Raw genomic sequence first — 24,817 nt, 5'->3', positions numbered from 1 at the left:
CACAAGCCTGCGAGTCTCAAAATGATAGGCTTGGGTCCATACAACGGCAACCCATTGTGAGTCAAAAATTACTTTCCAAGTAGGAAAATAACCTTTTCTACTGATTGCTATTTGGTTGGATGACGGAGAGACAAAGGAACATTACCACCTCATCTGTCTTTCTGGTTACAGTCCTTAAAAATGAAGGGAGTCTTCAACTAAGAGACAGGCAGTACATTTGACCTTACATTTGGCTCCTCCTTTTACCTGTTTCCAAAAGAATCCCAAGGGCTCATCAGATATCTGTTTTATCTGTCGCCACTGGAGGCATGATTGAGGTGCTGCTGAAAGCCAACATGGGACACATAGAAGGCCAGCTGCTCTACAGAGCTTGAAACAGGTTGTGCTTCAGTTGGCCACAGTATCTCACCCCTGTTGGAGTTTTACCCTCCCACCTCCCACAGAATTGCCACAACATTTACATTCAAGATGCAGGGGTGAGGATGTCCATGTGCTCTTTTGCAACCCATTCAGGAGATTCATTTTTGTATGAGCCTCCTGACCACGCAACGGTGTTGGTCTCTGAGGCTGGAATTATTTATTGACTATTTTGTGACTATTTAGCTCCTCTGTGTTTTGAAAGATAATTCTGAAAGGGCTGTTTCATTTATGAAATGGTTCTGCTTTCTCCCTATTATACCCAGTATGAACAGTTTGACATGTATCTGCTTTAAACATTGTTAAATTATGGGTCTCAGGGTTTTCTCAGTCTGAGTACTTTCTTTGTATTCTGGAACTTGTAGTTTTGAGTGTAAGGTTTTAGGAGAATTGAGAGCTCTGAAATCACTAAGGGGGTCATTCTGACCCTGGCGGTAATTACCGCCATGGCGGAGGTCGGCGGTAGCACCGCCAACAGGCTGACGGTGCACCGCTGGGCATTCTGACCGCGGCGGTTCAGCCGTGGCCAGAAACGGAAAGTCGGCGGTGTACCGCCGACTTCCCGCTGCCCTTGAGAATCCTCCATGGCGGCGGAGGACAGGATGGCGGTAGGGGGTGCCGCGGGGCCCCTGGGGGCCCCTGCAGTGCCCATGCCAATGCCCCGTAAGAGGGCCCCACGAAGAATTTCAGTGCACCCGTCGCACCTTCCCACTCCGCCGGCTCCATTCTGAGCCGGCGTCCTCGTGGGAAGGGTGTTTCCCGCTGGGCTGGCGGGCGGACTTTCGGCGGTCGCCCACCAGCCCAGTGGGAAAGCCAGAATGACCGCCGCGGTCTTTTGATCGTGGAGCGGTCTTTCGGCGGGAACCGCTTGGCGGGCGGCGACCGCCGTCCACCGCGGTCAGAATCACCCCCTAAGTGTTTCAAAACCCTCCCTGATAAGAGAGAAGCCACTACTGTAAACTGCTGAACAGACAGAAGAACGAGTTACTTACCTTCGGTAACGACTTTTCTGGTGGATACATTAGCTACCTGTGGATTCCTCACCTCATGAATACTCCCATGGCGCCAGCATTCTACGGAAATCTTCTTACTAGTCTCTGCACGTCGACGAGGACGTCACTGTCTCGCACGCGACGCCGTCTGACGTCATACAGGCAATAAGAGGTCCTCGACGACGTGCGGACGTCAGTACCAATCATTTTTTACGTGCATGAGAACAACCAGGCAATGCAATGAAAGAACAAAGCAACATCCATTATATTGTAAAAATACACCACATTGTATGAATAACTGTAAATCTTTTTATGTACATATATATATATATATATATATATATAAAACTCTCTCTTTTAAAATATATACACACACCAAGTATAAACATAAAGATATATACACATATACCTATATATATATAAATATATTATATATATACATCTATTGCACCCTCAAAGACCAAGAGGAGCACACTCAAGGATTACTTGGCAAGACCATAAAGGCAACGGGGAGGCGGGTGGGACCGTGAGGAATCCACAGGTAGCTAATGTATCCACCAGAAAAGTCGTTACCGAAGGTAAGTAACTCGTTCTTCTGATGGATACAACTACCTGTGGATTCCTCACCTCATGAATAGAGTCCCAAAGCAGTACCACGCCCGGCGGTGGGTGCCTAAATGGTCAAACCAAGAAATCCTGCAGCACTGACCGTGCAAAATGGCCGTCCCTTCTAACCTCAGAATCTAAACAGTAATGTTTTGCAAAAGTGTGAAGGGACGACCAAGTTGCGGCCTTGCAGATGTCGACCACAGGAACACCTCTGGCTAAGGCCGAAGTGGCCGAATTAGCTCTGGTGGAATGAGCTCTAATGCCCTCAGGAGGATCCTTCTTTGCCAAAGAGTAACATATTTTAATGCAAAGAACAACCCACCTGGATAGTGTTCTCTTGTGGACTGCCTTTCCTCTCCTCTTGCCCACGTATCCAATAAACAGCTGATCCTCCAGCCTGAAATCCTTTGTTCTATCGATAAAGAAGCTCAACGCTCTCTTTGGGTCCAGACGGTGCAGTCTTTCTTCCTCTTTGGAAGGATGAGGCGGAGGATAGAACGTGGACAAAGTAATGGCCTGAGCCAAATGGAAGGGTGAAACAACCTTCGGGAGGAAAGCAGCCTTGGTCCTCAACACCACCTTATCCCCATAAAAAGTTGTATAAGGGGGTTTTACTGATAAGGCCTGCAACTCACTCACTCTCCTTGCTGATGTTATAGCTATCAGGAAGACTGTTTTTAAAACCAAATACCTCAAGGGGCAAGAATGCATAGGTTCAAAAGGGGACCCCATAAGGAAAGTCAGGACTAAGGACAAATCCCATTGCAGCATAACGAATGGCTTTGGAGGATATTGATTTAGAAGACCTTTCAAGAATCTGATAACAATAGGGGATTTAAATAAAGATGGTTGGTCTGGAAGACATATGAAGGCTGACAAGGCCGATAAATAACCTTTAATGGTAGCCACTGCACAACCTTTCTGCGCCAGAGATAGAGCAAAAGACAAAACGTCCGATAGATGAGCATGTAAAGGATCAATCTGCCTCTCTCCACACCACGCAACAAATTTAGACCACCTATTAGCGTAGATAGATTTAGTGGAGTGTCGCCTGGCCGCTAATATAACATCCACTACCTCAGACGGGAGAGAGAAGGAACTCAGGTTGCCCCGTTCAATCTCCAGGCATGTAGGTGCAGACTCTGGAGGTTGGGGTGTAGAACCTGCCCCTGCGACTGTGAGAGGAGGTCTGCCCTGAAAGGGAGACGGAGCGGCGGGCACGTTGAGAGTTGGAGAAGGTCGGAGTACCACACCCTCCTTGGCCAATCCGGAGCTATTAAGATTACTAGAGCCCGGTCTTGGCGAATCTTCCTCAATACTCGAGGAATCAAGGGTATGGGAGGAAACGCGTAAAGCAACTGGCCGCACCAGGTCATTTGAAACGCGTCCCCCAACGCTTCCTGCATCGGATACTGAAGGCTGCAGAACAACGGACAATGCGCGTTCTCTCGAGTGGCGAACAGATCTACCCGAGGAAACCCCCACTTCTGGAAGATTAAACAGACTTGATCTGGATGGAGACGCCACTCGTGGTCTGCCGAGAAGTGGCGACTGAGACTGTCCGCACGCACGTTCAAGACTCCGGCCAGATGGTTTGCTATCAAGCAAATCCGATGGTCCTTTGCCCAGGACCATAATCGAAGAGCTTCTCTGCAGAGAAGGTACGACCCCACTCCTCCCTGCTTGTTTATGTACCACATCGTGGTAGTATTGTCCGTTAGGACCTGTACCGACTGACCACGAAGGGAAGGGAGGAAGGCCTTGAGAGCCAGACGTACAGCCCGTAACTCTAACAGATTGATGTGAAAAATCTGTTCCTCTGGAGACCAAAGACCTTTGATCTCCAGATCCCCCAGATGAGCTCCCCACCCTAGAGTGGAAGCATCCGTTATGACTGTGGCCACTGGTGGCGACTGCTGGAACGGCTTTCCTTGTGAAAGATTGTTGCTTGCAATCCACCACTTCAAATCCACAGCAGCATCTCTGGAGATCTTGACAGTACCCTCTAGATCCCCTCTGTGTTGAGACCACTGCCTTCGGAGGCACCACTGAAGAGCCCTCATGTGCCAGCGAGCATGCGTGACCAACAGAATGCAGGAGGCAAAAAGACCGAGCAGACGAAGGACCTTGAGGACTGGAACTACCGCTCCATTTCGAAACATTGGAACCAAATCCTGAATATCTTGAATACGCTGAGGCGGAGGAAAGGCCCGACCCAATGTTGTATCCAGTACTGCCCCTATGAACAGGAGGCGCTGAGAGGGCTCCAGGTGAGATTTGGGCTCGTTCACCGAAAAGCCCAGGTCGAACAACAACTGGGTTGTTGACTGCAGATGACGCCACACAAGCTCCGGGGACTTGGCTTTGATCAACCAATCGTCCAAGTAAGGGAATACTGCTATCCCCTTCCTTCTGAGCTCTGCCGCAACCACCGACATCACCTTCGTGAAGACTCGAGGTGCTGAAGTAAGACCAAACGGAAGGACCGCAAACTGGTAGTGTTGCGATCCCACCACAAACCGGAGATACTTCCTGTGTGACTTGAGTATCGGGATATGAAAGTAAGCATCCTGCAAGTCGACAGACACCATCCAGTCTTCCATGTTCAACGCCAAAAGCACCTGTGCTAGGGTCAGCATCTTGAACTTTTCCTGCTTGAGGAACCAATTCAAGATCCTCAGGTCCAGAATTGGTCTCAAACGACCATCCTTCTTGGGAATCAGGAAATACCTTGAGTAAACTCCTTGACCCCTTTCCTGCTCCGGGACCAACTCCACCGCGCCCTTTAAAAGGAGGACTTCTACCTCCTGTTCTAGCAACAGGAGGTGTTCTTGTGAACAATACGAAGGGCGGGGCGGGATGAGGGGCGGAAATTCCCGAAAGGGAAGGGTGTAGCCTTTTCCCACAACACTGAGAACCCAAGTGTCCGACGTAACAGTCTCCCATTTGGTGAGAAAATGCTGTAATCTTCCCCCTACAGGAGAGGAGTGAGTGGGAAATGGTGGAAGCCTAAGGCTGCTTCCCCTGCTGCACCCCGCCAGAGGATGAGGAAGAGGCAGAGTGCTGCTGAGAGGCTCCCCTGGTGCGGACCCTACCCCTCCCCCTAAAAGATCTATAGGGGTGGGAAGAGGCAGGTTGCTGATATCTTCCCCGAAAGGAAGAGGAGGAAGAGCCACGCCCAAATCCACGAAACCTCCTGAAGAATCTGGAAGAGGCCGTGGAAGAAGGAGCTTGGAGTCCCAACGACTTAGCCGTGGCCCTGCTCTCCTTAAAACGTTCCAAGGCCGAATCAGCCTTAGCCCCAAACAGTTTGTCCCCATCAAACGGGAGATCCAACAATGTGGACTGTACATCTGCCGAAAAGCCCGAGTTACGGAGCCAGGCCTGTCTCCTTTCCACCACAGTTGTGCCCATTGCTCTGGCTACCGAGTCGGTGGTATCCAGTCCCGTCTGGATAATTTGGGTCGCAGCAGCCTGGGCATCAGAGACAAGATCCAAAAGACCCTGGGGAAGCTCTGTAAACGAAGAGGAGATGTCATCCATCAGAGCATGAATATACCTCCCCAGGATACAGGTCGCATTAGTGGCCTTTAACGCCAGACTGCAGGACGAAAAAATCTTCTTCGACTGCGCCTCTAGCTTTTTTGAGTCTCTGTCCCCAGGCACCGTTGGGAAAGAACCAGGCGCTGACTTGGACGAACAGGAGGCCTGCACTACCAAGCTCTCCGGCGTAGGGTGCCTAGATAGGAAACCAGGATCAGTTGGAGCCGTCCGATACCTCCTGGCCACGGCTCTGTGAACTGCTGGGGAAGATGCCGGCCTCTTCCACACCTCTAAAACCGGATCCAGCAGAGCGTCATTAAAAGGTAACAGAGGCTCCGCCGCGGCTGAGGCCGGATGCAACACCTCCGTCAAAAGGTTTTGTTTTGCCTCCACCACCGGCAAAGGCAGGTCCAAAAAACTAGCTGCCTTCCGTACCACTGTATGAAAGGAAGCAGCTTCCTCAGTATATTCCCCCGGGGACGAAAGGTCCCACTCAGGGGAAGTGTCCAGCCCACTGGCCGACTCCAGTCCACGCAGCCCATCACCCGAGTCCTCTAGCTCTCCTTCCTCTAGGGCTCGTTGGTACTCCTGCTCTTCTAGTACCCGGAGAGCACGCCTCCTTGAATGCAGTCGTTGCTCAATCCGCGGAGTCGACAATGCCTCCGCCGAAGTCGGAGATCGGCGCCGATCTTCCGAAGCCACCGACGCCGCATCCGGCGCCACGGGTAACTTCGGCGCCGACTGAAGAGCAGCTGAAACAGATGGACCCACCGGAGTCACAGGCCGAAATCTCGACGTCGACGGGATGGAAATCCCTGGGGCCAATCCCTCCGAAGCCACCGGAGCGGCCACCGGCGCCGACACTGGCGCCGAGCCCACGTTCCCAAACGGGAGAAAGGGCATAAAGGGTGCCGGCCGAAGAGGCGCAGGATCACCCAAAGAAAAGGCCAAAGGCCCAGCCGGAGCACCCCCTGGAGCCATCTGTTGGAAGATGGCATACATCGCATTCAAGAATGCGGAACTATCGGCTCCAGGGGTGGGAAAAGCCGGATACTGGGGTGCCTGTCTCGGAGGCGACCCCGACTCCGGCCTCGGCGTCTGCGCCGGAGAAAACACTTGAGGCTCCAATACCTCAATCACCGACGCCTGTCCAGGCGAAGTTGGTGACGCCGGAGAGGGCAACGGCGTCGAAGGATGCGGCGTCACCGTGGGGCTGACCTCCCATGTCTTTCGGCGCCGATCCGGAGACCTGGAACGAGCCTCCCTTGAATGACGCCGAGATTCTCTACGGCGCCGGGAGTCTCGATGACGCCGATGTTTTGGAGAAGACTTCTTGTGATGCTTCTCCTTTGACTTGGCCATAAACAGCTTCGCCTCACGTTCTTTAAGGGCCTTCGGATTCATGTGCTGACATGAATCACAAGTCGAGACGTCGTGGTCGGAGCTCAAACACCAAAGGCAATCGGAATGAGGATCCGTCACCGACATCTTGCCTCCACACTCACGACAAGGCTTAAATCCAGACTTTCTCTGCGACATTATTTCCACAGAGAAAGAGTACGCAGCAAGATATACACTGTAACCGCAAGAGTAACAGTTGCTCCCTCGAAGATAACCGTTTCGAATGCACGGAAAAAAGGGAACTGACGTCCGCACGTCGTCGAGGACCTCTTATTGCCTGTATGACGTCAGACGGCGTCGCGTGCGAGACAGTGACGTCCTCGTCGACGTGCAGAGACTAGTAAGAAGATTTCCGTAGAATGCTGGCGCCATGGGAGTATTCATGAGGTGAGGAATCCACAGGTAGTTGTATCCATCAGAAGCAATGGCTTATGAAACCGTGTTTGCTTTTTAAGCCTGTCAGCCAATGTTTCCTCTTTTTAAAGATTATATTGAACACTTGTTTGTTTTTGCACTGCATTGCTTCAAGCAGTTACTTCCATAGGTGCCTGGATTCCTTAATCTGTGCCTTAAACTGTTTTGTTACACAAATGTGCACTAGTTTTTTTTTATTATGCCTTCTGGGCCAACTTTTGTTTTTTGTCTGCTGACTCTTTTCAACCCAGTGTTTTAATCTTGTTTCTAAAACATAGGGCCTCATTTACAAGAAAATGGCGCATCGGCCCGATCCGTCAGATTTCTTGCACTGCCCAATGATTCCCTAACAATGCCATGGATGCGCTGTATTTACTATACAGAGCTCCATGGTGCACATTTTCACAGATGCTTCAGAAATTCTGTGGTGCTAAATTGACACATTGCTGGACTAGCATTAAAAAACATGACGCTACTCCAACAATGCAAGGAAGGCTCCCATAGAGAAAAACCCTGAGTCAGTTTAACACCTGCTTTTGCCGCAGTGAAGTAGTAGAATGACACAGTGAAATGGAGTAAATTTCACTGTGTCAGTTCTGCATGGCTTTTCCAGTGGGAACACCTACCCTACATACATTATACCTGGCACAGATATAATGTGATGCAAGGGTTTACAAACCGACGCAATGGGGCAAATGCATAGGTTTGTAAATCTGGAGCAGTGTAAAGCCACCGCAGCGCCAAAATGAATGACGCAACTGTGCCTTAAAGACCGTGTGAATGAGGCCCATAGTTTTTTCTCGACATAAACTTTGATGTTTTATTCTTTTGGAAGGGTAATTGTTTTTTTTACACTACAGATGCTTCCTATTTTAACCCTTATGGTTAAGAAACCTGTCTCTCACTCTGAAGGCCAAAGGCTCATGCCCCATTGGTGCCATTATTTTTTGTGACTACTTTAGGGTCTGTTCTACCATGATGTTTTTCAAAGTGTTGGTATAAAAAGCCAGACGCCTACAATTCATATATGAGGAAGAAATACCCTCCATTGTGTTTTGGGGACACATTCTACTTTATAAACACGCTAGCATTCATATAATGTGAGATCAGAGACACAGGACTACTATCCCTCACTGTACTCCATCCATGTGATCCAGCTCACTTTACTATCCCTGTAGGCTCTGGTGTAATCGTCAAACAAGTTAGGGAAAGTTCTTCCCTCATTAAAGTCAGGCCAGGATCTGCTATTCTTAAAAAACCTTAAGGGACACATTGCATTCTGTTTTGAACATCTTCCTACTGATTTCCTATCCTTGGAGCCAATCAGGTTTTGCAGTCTTCTAGGAGCAAGTGAAGCCTCTACATTCCCATCACCAAACAAAGACTTACACAGCTACACAGCCTTGTAGCTATCAACTGTTTGGTCCACCTAGTATATAAGTCTCTTTCCCATTTCAACACACAGTGTAAATCATAGCAAGTATCACATTATTTTCTGAATTTTTAAAGCAAAACAATGAGCTATTCTCTGAACAATGTAGATTGTAAGGCACCTGCAAAGAAAGGAAAGAAATATGATAAAATTTTTGAGTTAAAATTAGAGTTACAATGGAAAGATTTTAATAGAAGAGGCCTACCTGCACTTACGCCCCTGATAGAAAGGCATTTAATAGAAGTACCTACAGCATAAGCTAATGACTATATTACGAAGATAAAAATGTGGGGTCTTTATGTGGATATACTGCCACAGCTTAACACACGTTAGTAATGATTATGGAGCACTACATTTCTGCTGCTCCAATGCATTTGCAGGAAGTTGCAAAAAGACTCAAACACTGATAAAGATTGTTTGACTTCATGAGAATGTTGATTTTAGGGTGCAACTAATTAATACGTCAGTCACACTGCAAAATAAAGGTGGTGTTGCAAAACAGTCAGAGTGTAAAACATACTACTACTTAGAAAACCTACCTATCCACATCTGACTACTTCTGTCAGAAGGGGGACAGACGATCCATGCACCAAGGAAGGCTGATGGTAGGCAGTATGTCAAGTCCCTGGAATGTTCCACAATTTGAGTCACTGGAATCTTAGCCCAGACTATGCTCCACCCAAACTGTGAGCATCGGACAAGCCACACTTGCAGCTGACTGGTTTTAGATGTACATTGACCTTGTGCTAGTGTACTACACAACAAACACCCAAACCTCTCCTACCACTCTACTAGGGTTAAAAGGGCAGTGGTGTTGATGGTGGCGAGGGGGGCTGATAATTCTCTGTAGTGGCCCTACCTGTGTTCTATCCTGTAACAGGATTCCTGTCAGCAAAAGCAGCACTGTGGAGGCTGAGGAGCAAAGAGATCCTCCTCTTTGTTCATCATGAATCTCCTGCCCTGCAAGTGTTGCTGACTGCCAGTGACCCTAAGGTACGAATTGTTAAATTAAAACTGTGTATTTTTATCATTTTGGATTGTTTAATTTTAGCACATTATTAAACTATATCACTGCACTTATCAGTCTTTCTTAGACGAGGAACCACCCCTCTTCTGCTTTAACAATGACTTTAATAGTGGGTAAAGAGGCAAGTAACTCCTCTTGTGCCTCCTATATGACCTTTACTGTTGCTAAAGATGGAGTAACATTATGGTCTATACAACCATATACCAGAGAGGATTTGTACGCTGTGCGCCCTCAACTGAATCATTGCAAGGTACTCACAGATGTGATGATCATAAAAAAGCAGGCACAGTGAAGTACAGTAACTGCGTGGGGTGACACAGATTGGTTAAACTGGGAAGCCTAGACTGAAAACAGATTTCTGGATTAGACAGTGCACCATTCAGCCACTAGGAGATGGGTATCTCCTTCTTTCCTCTGCCTGTCCTGATGACGATATTCTTAGTGATCAAAGCATCAAATTAGTTGTCTTGTGCCTCTCATATAAGGTTTTTATTGTTCTTATACAGCAGTATACAAGGTTGTTATTGTTGTTATACAGCAGCATACTAGAGATGTGTTTACATAGTCTAAGGCCCTCATTACAACATTGGCGGTAAAAGGCGCTTAGCGCCGTGCAGAAGACCGCCAAAACACCGCCGCGGAATTCAGCCACTGCTATTATGAAACACATCTCAGAATCCGCCGAAATTCAGACACCCACACCAAAGGTCAGTAATAAACTGGCGAAAACAAAACCTCCACCGTCACGCCAACAGAAACCCCATGCTATCCTGACACACGAATCCACGGGGCGGTCTTTCAACCGTGGTATTCCATTGGCGGTACACACCGCCGGGCTCAAAATACACACACATCTCCAAAACACCGCCACATTGGACAATTCAAAGTACACACACCTGATACACATACAAACACCACTCCCACACACCCAACACAATATAAAACACACACCCACATCACCCACAAACCCCTATGACCAAAAATCAGAGACGAAGGCCAGATAGACAGAGAGCACAGCAACTGAGAACCCCACCACACAGAGGCACACAACACCATCACCCATACAACATTACACGCACAATACACCACACACCACTACACATCACCACACACATCAACACTTACACCACCCCACACATCACCCACACCACCTCATGTCACGCCAAAGACACCCCCGGTTTTCCGAGGAGGAGCTCAGGGTCATGGTGGAGGAAATCCTACGGGTAGAGCCACAGCTATTTGGCTCACAGGTGCAGCACACATCCATAGCCAGGAAGATGGAGCTATGGCAAAGAATCGTGGACAGGGTCTTGACCATCATGCATCCAGAGGGCCTCGGAGGAGTCGGTGGAGGAATGGACACCGGTAAGTTAAATCTCAACTATCATATCCCCCACCCTACCTGCATGCCATCACACCCCCCCACCCTCACCCCCTCCCCTACTCCTCACTAATATACTCATAACACAAACCACCCATCCCAACACCAAGCCCCGCATGGAAAAACAAAGCATGGTCAGCCCTCACCAAAGCATGCTCACTGCACATACCCATAACAACCCCCTAACCATCCTCACACAAACCCACACACAGGAATGCTTGCACTGGGGTACACAAACACCCACCCATTGCACACCATTACTCACACACATGCACTAATCATGCTCTTATATCCCTGCAGGACCACTTCGGAACGTCATCACACCGGAGGGTCCAGACAACTCCACTCCACCCACAGAAGAGGCCCACATTGACGACAGCAGCTCTGTCCTACTGGATCCTGATGACCAGCCCGGACCATCGTGGGCCTCAGGACAGTCGGTTCCCCTTGCACAGGCACAGCCCAACACTGACCTTCCACCCTCTGGTAACACCAGCACAGCACCCACCCAGCGGGCCCATACCTCCGTACCCAGGACACGTCAATCAGCGGTGTGTCCACCACTACAGGGAACCCAGGATAACCCACCACCCCAACAACAACAGGGACCTGGGGGCAGTGATAGTGGGCACACGGTCCAGGGGACGGAGGCACAGGAACACAGGGGAACTGGGAGGGCTGCTGTGCGACAGGGGGCAGACAGGCCAAGGGAACCCACCCTCCACGAGACCCTGTCCTCCATCATGGGAGCCTACCACCACTCCCAGGAGACGATGGCGACGGTACTGGCCAAGTTTCAGGAGACCCAGCGCCTGCAGGACAAACTGTATTTGGGGTTCAGGGAGAAGCTCAGAACCATCAGCTCCGCCCTGGGCACCATCGTAGGGGTGCTGAAGGACATACAAAAGACCATGAGGGACACCGTGGCACTCCAAGGGGCCCCTGACACTAGCATGGATGATGAACTGCCCACCACCTCTGCCGGCGCTAGTGGACAGGACGCCCCACCACAGGACCACCACACCAGCATCCCACCCCCTGCAGACGGACAACCACCCCGAAAGCAGTCCCTGAGATCCAGGAACAGGACAGAGCAAGATGGCAAGACCCCCGCCAGGAAATGAGACCACCCTGATTGTCCTCCCACTGTCTCACTTTGTTACCCTGTCCCGATTGGAACTGCCCCATCTCCACTTCCTATGCCCATATGGGCAGTGCACCTGTGTGACTAATGGACTGGACTCTGCCATGGACATTCCTCCACCGTCCCCCATCACCATATCACTACCCCCCTCCATTTCTGAGCACTGAAATAAACACCCTTGAACCACAAAATAATCTGGAGTCAGTCTGTGATTTGGTAAATATGTATAATCAATGACAGTGTCAACATGCGTTTACAATTTTAAAGCCAACATACCTATGTCACACATCACAAGTCCTTGAAGGATGCAAGCAGATGACACACGTTGCTAACCACACCTGTGAAACCGTAATGGAAAGGTACAACTCAGTGACCAAATACTGCTATGAACTGACAGACAGGATAGAGGTAGAAGTGTGAAAGTGAATGTAATGGTAAAAAGAAAACTGTTCTCACCTGTGTGTCACTGGAAATATTGCCGTATGACTGACTCCCTGTTGTCTATGTCTTCTTCCTCAGCATCCTCCTCATCACTGTCCATAGGCTCCACAGGCTCCACAGCTGCCACAACACCGCCATCTGGACCATCCTCCTGCAGAAAAGGCACCTGGCGTTGCAAGGCAAGATTGTGAAGCATCGAGCAGGCGATGATGATCTGGCACACCTTCCTTGGTGAGTAAAATAGGGAACCACCTGTCATATGCAGGCACCTGAACCTGGCCTTCAGGATGCCGAAGGTGCGTTCGATCACCCTCCTAGTCCGCCCATGGGCCTCATTGTAGCGTTCCTCTGCCCTGGTCCTGGGATTCCTCACTGGGGTCAATAGCCAGGACAGGTTGGGGTAACCAGAGTCCCCCAATAGCCACACCCGGTGCCTCTGGAGTTGACCCATCATAAAAGAGATGCTGCTATTGCGCAGGATGTAGGCATCATGCACTGAGCCAGGGAACATAGCATTTACCTGCGAGATGTACTGGTCTGCCAAACATACCATCTGTACATTCATGGAATGATAACTCTTCTGGTTCCTGTACACCTGTTCACTCCTGTGGGGGGGACCAGAGCTACATGGGTCCAATCAATAGCACCTATGATGTTGGGGATATGTCCAAGGGCATAGAAGTCACCTTTGACTGTTGGCAAATCCTCCACCTGAGGGAAAACGATGTAGCTCCTTACGGGTTTCAGCAGGGCAGACTACACTCTAGACAACACGTTGGAAAACATAGGCTGGAACATCCCTGATGCCATGGCCACTGTTGTCTGAAACGATCCACTTGCAAGGAAATGGAGCACTGACAGCACCTGCACTTGAGGGGGGATTCCTGTGGGATGGCGGATTGGTGACATCAGGTCTGGCTCCAACTGGGTACATAGTTCTTGGATAGTGGCGCGGTCAAACCTGTAGGTGATGAGTAAATGTCGCTCCTCCATTGTCAACAGGTCCACCAGCGGTCGGTACACCGGAGGATTCCGGTCTGGAAGAGACATTGGCTGCTACGTCTGGGGAAAGGCCCCCTGCCTTCACTGCTCAGGAGTTGGAGAAGCTAGTCGACGGGGTCCTCCACCAGTACACGCTACTCTACAGTCCTCCAGACCAACAGGTAAGTACACAGGGAGCACATTGTATGGGCTATGCCTGGGTGGAGAGGGCTGGTTGTAAGAGGGAAGGGGGCAGAGTGCAGTGAACATGAAGGACTGTGAATGCATGTGCAACATGGCAAGGGCAGGGATGGGGGCCACTCACTTCGACGGTGCTCTTGCTAATGACTTCTCTTCTTCCCCTGTGCATGTCATGTAGGTCAGCGCCCAGCAGAAGAAGGACATTTGGGGGGTCATTCTGACCCTGGCGGCTGGTGGCCGCCAGGGCCACCGACCACGGGAGCACCGCCAACAGGCTGGCGGTGCTCCAACGAGCATTCTGACCGCGGCGGTTCAGCCGCGGTCAGAAGCGGAAAGTCAGCGGTCTCCCGCTGACTTTCCGCTGCTCGTTTGAATCCTCCATGGCTGCGGAGCGCGCTCCGCAGCCATGAGGATTCTGACCCCCCCTACCGCCATCCTGTTCATGGCGGGAAAGCCGCCATGAACAGGATGGCGGTAGGGGGGGTCGCGGGGCCCCCGTAAGAGGGCCCCGCAAAGTATTTGAGTGTCTGCCTTGCAGACACTGAAATACGCGACGGGTGCCACTGCACCCGTCGCACCTTCCCACTCCGCCGGCTCGATTACGAGCCGGCATCCTCGTGGGAAGGGAGTTTTTCCCTGGGCTGGCGGGCGGTCTTTTGGAGACCGCCCGCCAGCCCAGGGAAAAACTCATAATACCCTCCGCGGTCTTCTGACCGCGGAGCGGTATAATGGGGGCGGAATTCTGGCGGGCGGCCTCCGCCGCCCGCCAGAATCAGAATCACCCCCTTGGTGTGCCATCGCCAAGGACGTCCGGACCCTGGGGGTCCACCAGAGACGGGGCACCCACTGCCGTAAAAGATGGGAGGACATTCGCCGCTGGAGCAAGAAGACGGCGGAGGCTCAGCTGGGGATGGCCTCCCAACGTGGGAGGGGTGCTCGTCGCCCCATGACCCCCCTGATGTTCCGGATCCTGGCGGTGGCCTACCCTGAGTTGGATGGGCGCTTGAGGGCATCACAGCAGACACAAGGGGGTTAGTACACACTCATTCTGGGGACTTTGCGCGCAGTTGAGGGGTCTAGGTGTGGGAGGAGGGCTGTGGGTTTCCCTAGGCCAGGGCGACTTCCATAGGCTAGGCCCCTCCGTAATGCAGGCCATGTGGCACTCCACCCCACCGCAGTAGAGTGACAAGTACAGGTATACATGCCCCTGTGGCATCCATGTGTGCAGATGTCCACCATAGCGATGTAGGCCATATCCCAGGAATTGCATCTGTAGAGGCCAGGAGCACGGCGTAGTGCAGGGGGCTGCTGTGTCTGTATTGTCCACCAACGGTAGCGGTATGCCATGCACTCAACCTGTCTTTCTTCTGTCCCCCCCCCCCTTTTTCTGCTCTCCCTGTTCTTTTGTGCATCAGCATCATCAGGCGGAGGTACAGTGGCACCGGAGCACGAGGGAGCTGCATCCCACATGGCCATGGAGGGCCACACCACAGACTCAGAATGCACCAGTGGGACGGAGGGCGAGGGGAGCTTCACGTCGGGCACCGGATCACCAACCAGCGACACGGACTCGTCCGCCGATGGGAGCTCCCTTGTGGTGGCAGCACCATCTGTGCCCCACACTTCTACAGGCACAGCCGCCACCTCCCCTACCAGCACCGCCCTCCGAGCAGCCCCTCAGCGTTTGCCCCGTGCCCGCTCACCCAGGAGGGTGGGCATCACCTTCGCCCCAGGCACCTCAGCCCCTGCCCCTGTCACCCCTGCTGCCGTCAGTGAGGAGGCCATTGACCTCCTCAGGTCACTCACTGTTGGGCAGTCTACCATTGTGAATGCCATCCAGGGTGTAGAAAGGGAGTTGCAACAGGGTAATGCATTCCTGGAGGGCATTCATTCTGGTCAGGCTGCCCTTCATCGAACCCTGCAATCTTTGGCCTCAGCACTGATGGCAGCCATTATCCCTGTGTCTAGCCTCCCCCCTCCAACTTCCTCCACCCAGACCCAAGCCCCTGTACCCCAGCCTATCCCACACACCAACAGACAAGCATGCACACACGTCAACACACAAAAGTAGCTCAGGCAAACATAGGCACCACACATCCCACAGGCACTCACACAAGCATCACCCACATACAGACACAGCAACATCCACTGCCTCCACTGTGTCCCCTCCTCATCGTCTCCCTCCTCCCTCCCAGTGTCGTCTACACTCTCACCTGCATGCCCTACATCTACAGGCACTAGGACTCGCACCAGAACACCCAGCACCACACCCCGCTCACGTGCACTCACCACCCCCACTCCCATTTACACGTCCCCTGTGTCCTCTCCCAGTGTGTCTGTGACGCCCCCTCCCAAAGTACACAAACGCAGGCACCCACACACCCAACATCCATCTACCTCACAACAGCCTCCAGTACCTACACCTGCACCCAAAACACCTAAAGTGACACCTCCTACAACCACCTCCTCTTCCTCCACTCCCAGACCCCCTCAAGCTACCCATCCCACTGTTCGTCATAAACTCTCCCTCAGCAACGTTGACCTCTTTGCCCCCATCCCCACCCCTCCAATTCATAAGTCCCGTAGTAGCGCCTCAGCCAAAAAGACTCCAGTACCAGTGGTGCGTGTTACAGGTGTGTGGAGTGCACCGGCCAGCAGGGCAGGCAGTGTGACACAGAGCCAAAGCACTGCCAGTCCACCCCCTGTAAAGCATCTCAAGTTGGAAAGTGGCTGACGAGACAGGGTGAAGACTCCGGGCGGCAAAACTGCTCACAAGGGTCCCAGGGGGATTGCAGAGTCAGCTGTGACTCCTCCAAAGGTGGTGAAGGGCCAGAGGAAGTCTGCACAGTCTGGTGAGAGCACCACGGCAGAGAAGGGCGCCCCCCTCCCCGGCGGCCGGGACGCCACCAACAGCACCGTTGTCACTGGTCAGGAGACCACCGCCAGAGTCAGTGCCCTGGAGGGCAGCAGTATTGTCACTGGTCAGGAGACCACCACCAGAGTCAGTGCCCAGGAGGGCAGGAGTATCGTCACTGGTCAGGAGACCACCGCCAGAGTCAGTGCCCTGGAGGGCAGCAGTATCATCACTGGTCAGGAGACCACCGCCAGAGTCAGTGCCCAGGAGGGCAGCAGTATCGTCACTGGTCAGGAGACCACCGCCAGAGTCAGTGCCCTGGAGGGCAGCAGTATTGTCACTGGTCAGGAGACCACCGCCAGAGTCAGTGCCCAGGAGGGCAGGTGTATCGTCACTGGTCAGGAGACCACCGCCAGAGTCAGTGCCCTGGAGGGCAGCAGTATTGTCACTGGTCAGGAGACCACCGCCGGAGTCAGTGCCCCGGAGGGCCCCGGCTGCCACAGCCCCGCTGGAAAATGAGGGACCATCATGCCACACACCAATGCACAGGTCAGAGACCGCCATGGCAAAGTCCCGCTGAACAAGGGAATCACCGCCATGGTGAAGACCGCTGAACAGGGCACAGCACCGCTGAACAGGGCAGAGAACCGCTGAACAGATCAGAGACCGCCATGGCAAAGCACCGCTGAACAAGGGAATCGCCACCATGGTGAAGACCACTGAACAGGGCACAGCACCGCTGAACAGGGCAGAGAACCGCTGAACAGGGCAGAGACCGCCATGGCAAAGCACAGCTGAACAAGGGAATCACCGCCATGGTGAAGACCGCCGAACAGGGCACAGCACCGCTGAACAGGGCAGAGAACCGCTGAACAGATCAGAGACCACCATGGCAAAGCACCGCTGAACAAGGAAACACCGCCACATCAAGCATCGTTTTCCCATGTACAGCTGGGACTGTGACGGTACAGGAACCGTCACGGGGAGCTAAATGCAGTGTGGGCACCATTCCCCCTCCAGAACCAGTGGAGACTGTTATCCACTTGAAAGACTGTGGCTTTGCACTCCCCAGGATTGTTCAGTGGGCAAACCAACAACTGTAGAGACTTGAGAGACTGTGGCTTTGCACTCCCCAGGATTGTTCAGTGGGCAAACCAACCACTGTAGAGACTTGAGAGACTGTGGCTTTGCACTCCCCAGGATTGTTCAGTGGGCAACCCACCCACTGTAGAGACTTGAGAGACTGTGGCTTTACACTCCCCAGGATACATCAATGGGCATGGAGCCCCATCGTGGATCTGGCGTGGTGCTGTAATCCGGCTGAGGTGCCCTCCCCTTCCCTTCCCCTTAGATGCCTGTTGTATTTCGATCTGATGCCCCAACAATGTTCTCTCCGTTTGTGGACAGGTATCTATTGTGGGCCTCGCCCATGCATTTTTGGACCAGTGGTGCACGGACATTGATATTGTAATTGTAATCGTAATCGTATTTATATAGCGCTTACTACCCCTGACGAGGCGTCGAAGCGCTTTTCGATGAGTAGCACGCTACTCCCGAACCCAACAAGAATTAGTGATGGATTAGTATCGTTAAATAATGAGTACAGTTTTAGTATTATTATGAGTTAATTTGAGCCGCGGATATGAGAGTTTGTTAGTTAGACTGGAGTAATGGAGGGGTGGAGGAGGAAATAAATTCAGAGGTGTTAATTGGGAGTATATCCTTCATTTACTCAACCCAAAGGCTTGGGATGAGTAAAGGGGGGTGGAGGGGGAAGAGTATGTGGAAGGGTTAGGGAGAGCATAGTAGGAGGGTGAGATGAATGCAGGAGAATTTAGTAGGGTTGTGTGGGAGGTCACAGAGGTAGAGTGAGGTTTGGTGAGTTAGATGTGGAGGGAAGAGCTTAGGCAGAGATATTTAGGAGATGAAAGTGGTAGAAGGGATTTGGGATGAGTCAGAGTGAGAATGGAGGATAGTTTGATAGAGACATGACATAAGAGTGGATAAGTGTGATAAGATGAGAGCAGGAATTCATAGATATCTAGTATAACAACCCCAAAAAACCAGGAGCCATGCAATGATCCACGAACATGCCAAGCACAGAAACAACATATACACATACACATACATATATATATATATATATATATGTATATATATATATATATACACACACACACACACACACACACACATATGCACATACAATACATAATTAAAATCATGGGTAAAAAAATACTTAGTCAGACAGGTTTAAGGAGTGTGTGTGTATTTTATTGTTATGACATAGTAGCAATACATATTTTCCAAAGAAACTATAAATAAATAGAAATATACATATAATCTGATAAAAATATTTATCCACATAGGCATATGCAGTTCATAGTTGTTTGAAAAAGGTGGTTATGAAGGAAAGAGCCAACTCTTGAGTAGTTTTCTGAAGACAAGAAAGTTATCTGTGGCTCTTATAGTTGGGGGTAATGAATTCCATAGTTTGGCTGCTTGGATGGAGAAGGATGTACCACCTATAGTCTTTTTCTTGTATGGTGGTCTTCTAAGGCGGGGTGCCAGTCGTGAGCGGAGGGTTCTTTGTTGGATGTATTTGGTCATTTTCTTTCTGATAAAAAAGCGGTCCAGTTCCATGTATAGCTTTGTGGGTGATACAAGCAGCTTGAAAGTGCATCTTCTGGCAACGGGTAACCAGTGTAGTGCTCTCAAGGCAGGGAAGATGTGGGCTTGCGGCTTTATATGCAGTAGTAGCCTGGCTGTGGAATTCTGGATACGTTGTCGTTTTTTCATAACAGATAGAGATGATCAATGGTAGAGGCTATTGGCATAATCCAGTTTGGATAGTACAAGTGAGATGGTAGCTTGCACCTTGTGTGGAAATCCGAGGTGGGGAAAGATGCGTCGTAAAGTCTTACCCATACCTGCACTACTTCTCGTAATGTATATACTTTTGAATGTGTATATATATATCTGTATATATTTGGTGACTGCATTTTGATACATTACAATTTTTCGACTGATTTCCTTTGGTCTTTGCATTCTTCTGGGGGGGTTGGGGGTTGTTACTGTGATGTTTTGACATGCATAGCTGTGTGTGTTATAATGTGCAAGGGTGGGGGTGGGGGTGTTTCGTGTGTCCCCCCCTGACTTTTGCCTCCCCTCCCCTATGTCGTAGGTGCAGTACTCACCGCCGCTTCGCCGCCGCCGTTGCTGGTGTTCGTAAATGAGCAGGAAGACAAGGGCAGGTAGGATTTGTAATTCCGGCTCCATGGTGACCTCCTTCCTCGTGGGATGTGTAGAAGGTGAGCGTTTTCCCATTGCAAAAGCTGTTTCCGCCGTGTTTTTATCCACGGTGAATCCGCCCCGGAAAAGGTGACGGATTGGCGTGTTGTGATACTGTGGGCGGTACATTGTCTTCCGCCTGTCTGTTGGCGGTGACCGCCACGCTGCTTGTCTGTACCACCATGGCGGTCGGAGTGTTAAAGTGGCTGTCTATGTTGGCGGTTTCCGCCATGGTCATGATTCCCTTTTTTTGTCCGCCGGCCTGTTTGCGGTATTACCGCACCTTTAACACCGTCCGCCAGGGTTGTAATGACCCCCTAAATCCTGATCTGATGATCATGGAAAACGGGGCACAGTGAAGTAAGCAAAATGCTAAAGGTCACACAGTTTGGTCAAGGTGGGAAAGCCCTGATTGTAATCAGGTTCTTTTGATCTTCATCTAAGCCTTGCCCAAGGCTCCACAAAAGGTTCTGACTGGCCTGCATCTAATCAAAGGTTGCTCTTGAGCAATGGCTTTAGGTAGTTTAGAAAACAATAACAGGCATCTAACGATTTGCACGGCAATCTGTGTCACAGTAGGCACCAAATTACATTACTTTAGTCAAATATCGACCAGCACTCAAATGCTTCTGAGCAAGAAGAAAAAATATACATATTCAATATGAATTTGAGATTATTATTTAGATGTCTGGTAACCGTAGACAAAACTAAGTAAGCACCAATCAAAAGGAACTTCAGGTATAAAGAGGGGTAGCTTTCATTGATCAAAAAGTCTTCTGATTAATACATCTACCAGAGAAGCAGATGTATGGAATTTCCTCAAGGATTTTTCAATACGACAAGTTATTGTGAATAAGGGGGTTATTCTAACTTTGGAGGAGTGTTAATCCGTCCCAAAAGTGACGGTAAAGTGACGGATATACCACCAGCCGTATTACGAGTTCCATAGGATATAATGGACTCGTAATACGGCTGGTGGTAAATCCGTCACTTTTCCGTCACTTTTGGGACGGATTAACACCTCCTCCAAAGTTAGAATAACCCCCTAAGTCTAAGAGCTACAACTGAATCTCATGGCCTTGCCCCAAACAGCATATATGCCTGGAAGCAGAGTACCCTGAATGAAGTGCATCTCAGTACTTACTGAGAGACTTTCAGTCAATTGTTGCTGCTGACTGGAACAATAGCAACATGGAGACAGAAGCCAGGATGAACTTGAACTGCTTACATTCTAAACATACTATTGAAGTCACAGTTGACAACAAGGAAAAGATTAAATGGTAAAATGGAATGGAAACTGTTATTTGCAGCCCCGTGCAATGAAAAGTATTAATTTCACATTTGCATGAATTAGATCTTATGTAGCTATGTAGAGAGAAAAACATTTCCGTCATTTATACTGCTTTAAAGTAACTGGTAATTTCAAAATACAGTCATGCTAATTTCCCCTATGTCTGCAGAAAGTAGGATTTCCAAACTTCATGTCAGATTGTTATGTAGTCCTGGTTTAAGGAAACTTTGACCGCTATGTGATGCATGGGGCAATGCCCTTAGATGACAGCTGAGTGTATGCCTTTTGATGATTTAAGACAATATCATTAAGTATTCCTTTGAGGCAGCTTCATGCAAAAGAACGATGTCTATCAATACCATCAATCAATGGGATGACTGCTGTGCTCTGTAAAAAGAGGTGTTTTTTGTGGAGAAGAGTACAACAGAGCCTATTGACGTTAAGTTGCCGACTACATGTGGATTTAGAGAGGTCAGGAGGAATCTCGAGGAACCGGTGCAAGCTACTTTAAGGAGCAAGGTCATTTTTCAAGTCACAGACTGTCTGTCAGCTGGAAATGTCTGAAACTTCAGCAAACGCTCTCAACCCCCTGCTCCTATTTAATTTGCCATTCCCATACAGGGTCAGAATAGCAGTGCTGCGGACTCCGAGTTCAGAATTCAAAGGAAAAAATTATTAAAAATCAAGCAACTCACTTTCATAGCAAATGTTTATCTGGGAAATGAAAAGCAGCCATAAAACAAAGAAGGTCTTGAAAGTCAAAACGGGGCAAACAAGAGACGAGCTGTTATTCCCAAGTTTTGGGTGGAAATGATACATGAAGAGTTGTTTAAACTAGGTTTAGCACTAAGCTTTCAAATTCCTGATACTCGTGATTGAAACTATTCATATATCCCAGTTTTAAAAACCTCAGTGTGTTATGGGTTGATAAGTTAGGACAAAGGCTCTGCTATCAATGCTTATAAAATAGCTAGGCAGAAAGATGCATTTTAACCAAGCTGTGGAAAAGCCAACATGTCTGGCCTTGATATACCGGCATTTTGTTTATGAATTAATTAATTAATGTATTTAAAAACACAATTTACATACCCTACACGTGTAAAGGTAAACAATAGGAAAAGCACTGCTATTTAAAATTGTCATGCAAGTTTCTGCTGGATCAAAACACTGAGATCTGGATTTTGACTTGGCCTTTCCAGAATCCTGATTCTTTTCATCAGTCTGATGTATTTTGGCTTATATGCTTGTTTAATTATCCACTTTTGGCTACATTTTAGCTGTTGAACAGATGGCCTCACGCTTCACTTTAAAATGTGCTGATATAGAGAAACTCTTGGTGGACTCAATGATTGTGGGGGCTCCCTGGTTCTGTGATTGAAAATCAGGCACAAAATGCTCACCCTTACACCACCAGTGGCCCGATGCTCACTTCCAAGCTGCCTCCTTAGTATTAATTTGAATCACCAGTGACATCGCACACAAATCAGATGGGCCTGGAGAGTGGGGTGGGGGAATCACCGAGGCCTTCCTAGGTCTATTTATGGATTAGCTGGAGGGTGGGGTTAGAGGAGGGTTTGGGGGCAGCTAATACTGCTCCAGCCCCCCAGCCAAGCTTACCAGCTCAATCCACTTTTTTCATAGGTGGGAGAGAGGGCAGGAAGAGCAGCCCAGATCCCCCTATGATTCATCCCACCTCATCAACAGATTAAATGAACCAGGTGGTGGGGATTTGATGGAGTCGGACTAAGATTATTCCTAATTGCTTACCTTCCATTCCTTACTTCCTGATTCAAAGACTCCCTTCTTCTGGCCGAAAGGAGCCAGATGCTTACCAATTTTTGTTCCTAGACGAAACAAATCCTGCCAGCATCTGGCTCCTTGGTGTAGTAAAGACATGCATGTCTATGCTCCAGCAAGAAGCCAAATGCTATTCGGATTTTTCCTAGTCAAATTAGAAAATCCAAGCAAAGTCTGACTCCTCAATGGGACACGGACATGGTTATCTGTGACCCAGTGAGTAACAGAAATCTGTTTGTATTCTTTAAGCCTGAGAAAATACCCAAGTAGTGGCTCCTAGTAGGGGCACAGAAAGGCATGTCTGGCAAAGGTCTACAAAACCAAGCACCCAGATAAAGGAAATAATGCACATCCTACTCTATAAAGTGTCCTTCTCAAGTCCACGGCATAATGTTCAAAAGTACCTTGGTTTAAGATACATCCTTACTATTGAATTGATTTTCTTTAATGAAACCTACACGTTCCGTGAAATATGCTTTAGATCCAAAATTATTCCTTTGTAAATGTTTGATTTAACATTATAAATAGTTGAGCAAACAGGAAACATATGGATTAGTGCTGAACACAAAACACAATTTCAGAACAGATTTAATATATTTTGCTGTAATTTGCAGCATAATTAACTTCGAAAAATGTGTATCTACCAAGGGAAGGCACTTACCTCATTATCTGTCCCCACATCCAATATGACAGGCAGACACTCCTGGGGATTGACCCCTCCACATGCAGTATAAAGAGCTAGTTTACCAACAGGGATGCCCATTCCATAGCAGCCGAGGTCGCCAAGACCTAGAATGCGTTCTCCATCAGTCACCACCACAGCCTTTGGACAAAAAAGAAACAATCTGTAATTGCGTTATAGAGTGTGAACTACAAAATTAAAACTTAAATTGAATAAAGAGGGATGTAATCCAAGGTATTCTAGTTCTACAAAATATAAACATCTTAGATATGGTAGCAGAATGGTATGAACTGAGAAGCTTATTAGAAACTTTATGAAAATACTCCCAACGTAGATACTTGCAGATATTCATTCATAAAAAAAGATAGGAAACACCCTACCACCTCCAGCCCTCTTAAACACAGGGAGCAAAAATAGGCTGCCAACACTATCATCTCTTTAAAGAACATCTGTAAGTAATAAATCACCTTTGTGTCATCTTGCATTCTGTGCTAAATTAGGAAGAGATTCCCTGTCCAACTCATCTATCGATAAAAGTGTGAATTATTTCATCATCATATTTTATAGAGAGGTCCAGCATTTCCATCTACGTTTCAGCTACATAAAAAGGAATGCCAATGTAAATAGGCGTATGTGAGCCCCTGTTTTTTCTGTGTGACGCTCCATCAGGAAACCGAGTACCTGCTGCAACTAATTTCCTAGTGTTGGACTTTTTTGCTTATGCAGGGTCATCCCAAATCTTTTTGCCTCCTGCCTCCTATTTTTTCTGACCTGTTGTTGTTGGCTTTTGAACTCTGAGCACTTTACCACTGCTAACCAGTGCTAAAGTGCATATGCTCTCTGTGTACATTGTATGTTATTGGTTTATCCATGATTGGCATATTTGATTTACTAGTAAGTCTCTAGTAAAGTGCACTAG

General features: G+C 49.2%; 1 protein-coding gene across 1 annotated transcript in view; it reads right to left on the bottom strand.

Moving 5' to 3' along the window:
• The window catches only part of ME1 (malic enzyme 1), a 1,525,515-nt gene that overhangs the window by 881,829 nt on the left and 618,869 nt on the right, over window positions 1-24,817 (bottom strand). The window contains exon 5 of the mRNA XM_069235609.1: window positions 23,878-24,039. Within this exon, the coding sequence (XP_069091710.1) occupies window positions 23,878-24,039 (162 nt within the window). The remainder of the gene's footprint in view (window positions 1-23,877; window positions 24,040-24,817) is intronic.

The sequence above is a fragment of the Pleurodeles waltl genome, chromosome 5 (assembly GCF_031143425.1).
Source record: "Pleurodeles waltl isolate 20211129_DDA chromosome 5, aPleWal1.hap1.20221129, whole genome shotgun sequence".
In the NCBI taxonomy this organism is placed as follows: Eukaryota; Metazoa; Chordata; class Amphibia; order Caudata; family Salamandridae; genus Pleurodeles; species Pleurodeles waltl.
This window is presented reverse-complemented; position numbering and strand designations above follow the sequence as displayed.